Below are 8227 nucleotides of genomic sequence, written 5' to 3' on the forward strand. Positions count from 1 at the left end.
ATTATACTCCAGAGCTGCACTCACTATTCTGCTGGTGCAGTCTCTGTGTACATACATTACTGATCCTGAGTTACCTCCTGTATTATACTCCAGAGCTGCACTCACTATTCTGCTGGTGCAGTCACTGTGTTACCTTCTGTATTATACTCCAGAGCTGCAGTCACTGTGTTACCTTCTGTATTATCCTCCAGAGCTGCACTCACTCTTCTGCCTTGTTCTCCTGGTGCAGGGTTATGAAGTGCACATGTTTGACATCTCCAGTAATCTCTCCATTCCTCTGGGAAACACATCTGAGAACTTCTTTAAGATTTCCAACCTGAAGCTCGGTCACAGTTACACGTTCAGCGTCCAGGCGCGGTGTGTGTACAGCGGTCAGATCTGCGGGGAGCCGGCGCTGCTTCTCTATGACCATCTTGGTGCAGGTAAGGTCTCTGCGGCTGCTGCTCTTCTTTCTTGATGATTCCTGTGTGTTCAGCCTCTTCTCTTCCTCTGCTTACTGTCAGTGAATGGTTCTTCTCCTTTTCATGTCTTGTATTCTTCTTCTTGTCCTCGTCTGCACAGTTCTCTCTCTCCTGATTGTTACATTGTATCAGTCACATGATCCATTAAAATATCACACTGAACTCTAATGTTTGCTCAAACATTTGGTCGACTTTTTATAAATCACAAATCTTGAATCTGCCGCACAAATATGGGTTAAAAAAAAACTACACGCACAATGGAAAACAGAGGACGAAGTGCAAAACGAATTTCAGACTGAGGTGGAAATGAAAAGACGGGAAACCTAGAGCCATATTAGGGTGACCTACCACAACGATCCGGCCCGATGGTCCTATTCACTGACAGTAAGCAGAGATTTTGGCAATGTGATTGAAACATTCAGTGTCTGTGACGTCTTCATTCCTCTATGGTTTTCAGGCGTGGAGCCGTTGCCATCCACCAGCGTGCAGTCCTCGGACGTGGCTTCGATCGTGGTCCCGGTCCTTTTCCTGCTGTTGGTGGCCATGGGCTGCGGCTTCGTTATATTGTACGTGCGACACCGGCGTCTGCAGAACAGCTTCACCGCATTTGCAAACAGTCACTACAGTTCGCGCCTCGGAGCCGCCATCTTCTCATCCGGGGATGATATAGGTAAGACAAGCGATTATCCCGATGTATAAAGTCTGTGTCCAGGGTGGTTGTGGTGGCGGTGTCCGGGGCGGTGTCTGTGTTCGTGGCGGTGTGTGGGCTGGCGGCAACGGTGTCTGGGGCAGCGGTGTCTGTATTTGTGGCGGTGTTTGGGCCGGCAGCAGCGGTGTCTGGGGCGGCGGCGGTGTCTGTGTACGTGGCGGTGTCTGGGCTGGCGGCAGCAGTGTCTGTGTACGTGGCGGTGTCTGGGGCAGTGGCGATGTCCGGGGTGGTGTCTGTGGCGGTGTCTGGGGCAGCGGCGGTGTCTGTGTTTGTGGTGGTGTCTGGGGCGGCGGCGGTGTCTGTGTTCGTGGCGGTGTCTGGGCTGGCTTCAGCGGTGTCTGGGCTGGCTTCAGCGGTGTCTGGGGCGGCGGCGGTGTCTGTGTTCGTGGCGGTGTCTGGGCTGGCCGTAGCGGTGTCCGGTGTGGTGTCAGGGGCGGCGGCGGTGTCTGTGTTCATAGCGGTGTCTGTGTTCGTGGCGGTGTCTGGGCTGGCGGCAGCGGTGTCTGGGGTGGCATCGGAGTCCGGGGTGGTGTCTGGGGCGGTGGCGGTGGCGGTGTCTGGGCTGGCTTCAGCGGTGTCTGGGGCGGCGGCGGTGTCTGTGTTCGTGGCGGTGTCTGGGCTGGCCGTAGCGGTGTCCGGGGTGGTGTCTGGGGCGGTGTCTGGGGCGGCGGCGGTGTCTGTGTTCGTAGCGGTGTCTGTGTTCGTGGCGGTGTCCGGGGTGGTGTCTGGGGCGGCGGCGGTGTCTGGGGCGGTGTCTGTGTTCGTAGCGGTGTCTGTGTTCGTGGCGGTGTCTGGGCTGGCGGCAGCGGTGTCTGGGGTGGCAGCGGTGTCCGGGGTGGTGTCTGGGGCGGTGGTGGTGTCTGGGCTGGCCGTAGCGGTGTCCGGGGCGGCGGCGGTGTCTGTGTACGTGGCGGTGTCTGGGCCGGCGGTGGTGTCTGGGGCGGTGTCTGTGTTCGTGGCGGTGTCTGCGTACGTGGCGGTGTCTGGGCCGGCGGTGGTGTCTGGGGCGGTGTCTGTGTTCGTGGCGGTGTCTGTGTTCGTGGCGGTGTCTGGGGCGGTGTCTGGGGTGGTAGCGGTGTTCGGGGTGGTGTCTGGGGCGGTGTCTGTGGCGGCAGTGATGTTTGGGGTGGTGTCTGGGGCGGTGTCTGTGTTCGTGGCGGTGTCTGGGCTGGCTTCAGCGGTGTCTGGGGCGGTGTCTGTGTTCGTGGCGGTGTCTGGGCTGGCTTCAGCGGTGTCTGGGGCGGCGGCGGTGTCTGGGCTGGCCGTAGCGGTGTCCGGGGTGGTGTCTGGGGCGGCGGCGGTGTCTGTGTTCGTAGCGGTGTCTGTGTTCGTGGCGGTGTCTGTGTTCGTGGCGGTGTCTGGGCTGGCGGCAGCGGTGTCTGGGGTGGTGTCTGGGGCGGTGGTGGTGTCTGGGCTGGCGGCAGCGGTGTCCGGGGTGGTGTCTGGGGCGGTGGTGGTGTCTGGGCTGGCCGTAGCGGTGTCTGGGGCGGCGGCGGTGTCTGTGTACGTGGCGGTGTCTGGGCCGGCGGTGGTGTCTGGGGCGGTGTCTGTGTTCGCGGTGGTGATGTCCGGGGTGGTGGCGGTGTCTGTGTTCGCGGTGGTGATGTCCGGGGTGGTGGCGGTGTCTGGGGCGGTGTCTGTGTTCGTGGCGGTGTCTGGGCTGGCTTCAGCGGTGTCTGGGGTGGCTTCAGCGGTGTCTGGGGTGGCAGCGGTGTCCGGGGTGGTGTCTGGGGTGGTGGTGGTGTCTGGGCTGGCTTCAGTGGTGTCCGGGGTGGTGTCTGGGGCGGTAGCGGTGTCCGGGGTGGTGGTGTCTGAGGCGGTGGCGGTGTCTGTGTTCGTGGCAGTGTCTGGGCCGGCGGCAGCAGTGTCTGGGGCGGTGGTGATGTCCGGGGTGGTGGCGGTGTCTGGGGCGGCGTCTGTGTTCGTGGCGGTGTCTGGACTGGTGGCAGCGGTGTCTGTGGGGTTGGCGGCGGTGTCTGGGCTGGCGGCAGCGGTGTCTGGGGCGGTGGTGGCGGTGTCTGTGGGGTTGGCGGCGGTGTCTGTGGGGTTGGCGGTGGTGTCTGTGTTCGTGGCGGTGTCTGGGCTGGCCGTAGTGGTGTCCGGGGTGGTGTCTGGGCCGGCGGTGGTGTCTGGGGCGGTGTCTGTGTTCGTGGCGGTGTCTGTGTTCGCGGTGATGATGTCCGGGGTGGTGGCGGTGTCTGTGTTCGCGGTGGTGATGTCGGGGTGGTGGCGGTGTCTGGGGCGGTGTCTGTGTTCGTGGCGGTGTCTGGGGTGGCTTCAGCGGTGTCTGGGGTGGCTTCAGCGGTGTCTGGGGTGGCTTCAGCGGTGTCTGGGGTGGCTTCAGCGGTGTCTGGGCTGGCCGTAGCGGTGTCTGGGGCAGCGGCGGTGTCTGTGTTCGTGGCAGTGTCTGGGCCGGCGGCAGCAGTGTCTGGGGCGGTGGTGATGTCCGGGGTGGTGGCGGTGTCTGGGGCGGCGTCTGTGTTCGTGGCGGTGTCTGGGCCGGCGGCAGCGGTGTCTGAGGCGGTGGCGGTGTCTGTGGGGTTGGCGGCGGTGTCTGGGCTGGCGGCAGCGGTGTCTGGGGCGGTGGTGGCGGTGTCTGTGGGGTTGGCGGCGGTGTCTGTGGGGTTGGCGGCGGTGTCTGTGTTCGTGGCGGTGTCTGGGCCGGCGGCAGCGTTGTCTGAGGCGGTGTCTGTGGCGGTGGTGTCCGTGGTGCTGACGCCTTCTCCTTTCCTTCCAGGTGACGATGATGACGACGCTCCGATGATCACCGGCTTCTCAGACGACGTCCCCATGGTGATAGCGTGAAGCTCGCGGCCGCCGGGTCTAAACCAAAATGATGTAAATATCTTCTTTTCGGAGGGGCGCCCGCCCGTCGGATTTCCGGCACTTTCAGTTGCGATACCTTATTTTTATATCGGCCAAAAAGAGAAAAAAAAAAAAAACCTTCGTCGTCGACTGTGAAATACAAAATAAGGATTTCTGGTAACCAAATCTCGGCGTTGCCGTGCGCAGAGTGCGGCCCCTTCGGCCCATCACCCGCCCCTCGCCCTGTGTCTGCTGTAAATGTGAATATATGTAATATATATATATATATGTGTGTGTGTGGAGCCCGCGCTGTCCGGGCGCGCAGGATGGAGATGCTCTGCGCGGTGCCTTACTGACTGCGTACAGGAGCCCGGCCCGCGCACCGCAGCTTGTCGCTTCTCAATGGCCCTCGTTTTCTGCCGGCGAGTCCAGGTACCGGGATCGGCGCTGAAGGTGTTAATATTTTTGGTCCGTTTTCGCTGACCTCTCATATCCTGTCTGTTCTCGTTGACCCCCACACTGTGCCCCCCACACTGTGCCCCCCAGTGCTCTGTATGACTGTAAGTCATCATTTTACATGAGAATTCCCCACTAACGGTTTCTGGGAACGCTGGGTGAGTACTGGAGCGCCAGCACAGAACCATATGCCAGTACCCAGCTTTCCCACAGGCTTGAATTACTGCTTAGCTCCACTTCAGCCATTCAGGGCTCTTGGAAAGCTGAGTAACAACCTGCTTCGTTCACTTTCACTCTCCTGAATGACAGATCTGCCTGGGATGGGATATAATGCTGTATGACGAGACGGACTGGCCATTCAGAACCCTCGGAAAGCTTGGTAACAGCCAGTAAAGCGGCACTTACATGTCCTAGGGGTTTTCTCCCAGACCTGAAGCTGTAGCGGCTATGCCCAGTTGTGGGGCCACAGAGCTGCGCTCGTAATTCTGCCATCCTCCCATGATGCGTGTTCCCGGACATACCGTACATGTGATTTGTTATTCTGAGGTTCCTGCGCTTTCTTCCTCGCTGTGATTTTAGGGGACGGAGCAGAACGAAGGTCCACACAGCTGACCGTCGTTACAGTGTGCCGGTGCGCGGCAGGGACTGGTGCGGCATTGTTTCTCCGGGCCGGTCGTGCCGCTCCGCGTTGATCTCGTCCCCTTTATTGTTCAGTTCCTCGCCAGCTCTTAGATCTCCGCTCGCTCTCAGTGACTGGAAACACTTGTTACTCCGACTCCTCACAGCTGCTCCTCCGACTCCTCACAGCTGCTCCTCCGACTCCTCACAGCTGCTCCTCCCACTCCTCACAGCTGCTCCTCCCACTCCTCACAGCTGCTCCTCCCACTCCTCACAGCTGCTCCTCCCACTCCTCACAGCTGCTCCTCCCACTCCTCACAGCTGCTCCTCCCACTCCTCACAGCTGCTCCTCCCACTCCTCACAGCTGCTCCTCCGACTGTTTCACTGCATTCTACAGGCTGAATACAATGTAACAAACCCTCAGCCCTGTGAGGAGGAGAACAACCACTGAATGGAAGGAAGCAGGAAGGATCCATTCACTTACAGCTATTGCAGATTTTGTAAATGACGAGAAACTGAAATGTAAAGTTTTGTGGTTTATTTTTTTTTAGAAAGTTATAAAACTTTTAATTATTTGATGATTGAACTTCATTTTATAATCTTGGGGGGCCCTCTGCTCCGAGGCTCACTGGCTGGCCCCTGGGAGGATTGTGGCACCCCAGGACTGGTGATATTAGGGCAGCCCCCCTTATATCTTCCTTTTTTTAACCCTTCACTGAGCGGTTCTCCGAGCCCTTCGGTCAGCGGTCCCACGCCATTATTACGCTCTCACCACACGGACGTTATTCTCTGTTCTCCGATGGGCACAGAGAAGTCAGGTTGTATCAGGGCCCCGATATCTCAGGAATGTAGCGTAGTGCCGGTGGCGGGCGGGGCGTCATGTGGCGGTGGAGCCGCTGGGTGTGATACGTCCTTGTAGCAATGTATCTTCTCTGTGATTCTGTGCGCCTTGTGCTTTGGAGGCTTTGTACCTGTAGATTCGCGGCCGTCGCCTTTTACTCTTGATTTTTATTTATCTTTATCCTGTAATTCACCAGCATCGAAAATTGCCAAAATTCTCCAGAGAAAACAATAATGTGCGGGATCCCTTCCCCCAACACTGCTTTATCGGGATCATCCTCGTGTACAACGGTTAGCATGTCCTATACTCTAGTTACATCCAGAGCGGCACTCACAATTCTGCTCATTACCACTTTCTAAATCTCACAGCACAGTTGTCGCCCCGGTGATTGCTCGCAGCGTGCTCTGCTGTGGTGCATTGTGGGAGATGCAGTGTGTACAATGGGCACAGCTCTACATACAGCACAAAGGGAATGCTTGGCCCCTGGGACTGACTTTATCTGGGGTCCTAGAACGGAAGGCTTCACCTCTGAGCGCTGAATAGTGCTAACTGATCTCAAGCATTGTGAATGCAGCTCTGGATGTGACTAGTGTCAAAGACACGACATGTCAGCAGAATTGTGAATGTAGCTCTGGGTGTGACTGGAGCAGAATACATGATGTGTCAGCAGAATTGTGAATGCAGCTCTGGGTGTGACTGGAGCAGAATACATGATGTGTCAGACGAATTAAGAATGCTGCTCTGGATGTGACTGGAGCAGAAGACGTCATGTGTCAGCAGAATTGTGAATGCAGCTCTGGGTGTGACTGGAGCAGAAGACGTCATGTGTCAGCAGAATTGTGAATGCAGCTCTGGGTATGACTGGAGCAAAAGACGTCATGTGTCAGCAGAATTAGGAATGCAGCTCTGGGTGTGTCTGGAGCAGAAGACGTTGTGTCAGCAGAATTGTGAATGCAGCTCTGGGTGTGATTGGAGCAGAAGACGTCATGTGTCAGCAGAATTTTGAATGCAGCTCCGGGTGTGCCTGAAGCAGAATTGTGAATGCAGCTCTGGGTGTGTCTGGAGTAGGAGTGATGATCCTTTGTCAGTGAGTGAAAGCTGTGTGATGATGAGCCGCGCAGTGATGTTTTCTTGTGTCCCGTCCCCGCGCTCAGCGCCCCCCGCAGAGGTACGATGGATTTGCACATTCATGTCCCCCTCCCCTGACTGTAAGCAATACGAGATGACTTGTGCCATATCACTGGACGTGGGGCGATGTGCAGCAGCGGCGCCCGGCGTCCGCTTATCATACATTCCAGTAACGTGCGTTACCCCAATAACGGACCTATAGATCTCCAGCAGCTGCAGACAATCAGACGACGGCTTTCATCCTCTCTGCACTAGTAAAGTCCCGGGAGTCTGATCGCCTGCAGCGCTGATTACTGCTATCAGGATTGTATCACCGTCTATCTGTGTATTTAAAGGGGCGCTCCACGTCTGAGTTGCCTCTAAAACTACATTAGGGAATTACATTGTGAGCGATTTATATTATATAGTCTTTCTCCCAGAATGCATTGCTCAGGGAAAGCAGCAGGTCGCCGCTACCACCTACCTGCCAGCGCCCCCTTGTGGGTGGAAAGTCCAAAGGCTGCAGCTGCTCACAGAGGGACCTGTCTTCTCCAGGCAGTGTTGTCATGGGGACAGATAGAATGTGTAACCGCTGCACTATTGTACGCTCCCTTTAAGCAGTTGCTCATAGTGCAATTCCCTGATCTATCTCTGATGCGCTTGGGTTGGAGTTCCCCTTTAAGGAGCCGTCTGATTTGTTTCCTGTCCGGTCGGAGTGCGCGAGTCCCCCACAAACCTGGAGCCGCACTGCGCCTCTGTAAATAGACGCCACTCTGGCCGCCATTAACCCCTCACCTCCCCGGACCCCCTGCTCTGCCGCCTCTGACGTTTTTATTCCACTTTTTGTGCCTTTTTTTTATGTTTCCGTGTTTTGCACAATCTCCGGATTTAATGTTCGCTGTCGTTTGTTTTTATCTTCGCATTAAAATTTATTTGGATCAAACGCTTCGTCCTCGATTTATTTCCGATCGTGCAGTGATAGTGACATGAATGATGGGGGCTGTAGTTCCCTAAAGTCGTCGTGGGGGGGGGGGGGATATCCGGTAACTGGAGATGGTCGGATGTGTCCTGTAGATGGCGGCAGAGTCCAGCGAGTCCAAGCGCTATGGTAGGGGGGGAGGGGAGGAAATAGTATATGTCGACTTCAAGGGACAACACGCACTAATAACCTCTGGGGGTTCACCCTGAAAATCAGGAAAGTGAAACTCCGCAGGAGCCACAGACGTCAG

General features: G+C 57.0%; 1 protein-coding gene across 1 annotated transcript; it reads left to right on the forward strand.

Annotated features, from left to right (window-relative positions):
• The first annotated feature begins 228 nt into the window (after positions 1–228).
• LOC141172838 (sortilin-related receptor-like) lies at positions 229–7941 on the forward strand. The gene is made up of 3 exons (XM_073657403.1): positions 229–422; positions 919–1131; positions 3908–7941. Exons 1-3 carry the CDS (start codon positions 245–247, stop codon positions 3973–3975), a joined length of 459 nt encoding a protein of 152 aa, XP_073513504.1. The 5' UTR covers positions 229–244; the 3' UTR covers positions 3976–7941.
• The last annotated feature ends 286 nt before the right edge of the window (positions 7942–8227 follow it).

Source organism: Phyllobates terribilis, unplaced genomic scaffold (genome assembly GCF_046119375.1).
Source record: "Phyllobates terribilis strain yellow unplaced genomic scaffold, ASM4611937v1 Scaffold_12__6_contigs__length_324123572, whole genome shotgun sequence".
Lineage (NCBI taxonomy): Eukaryota > Metazoa > Chordata > Amphibia > Anura > Dendrobatidae > Phyllobates > Phyllobates terribilis.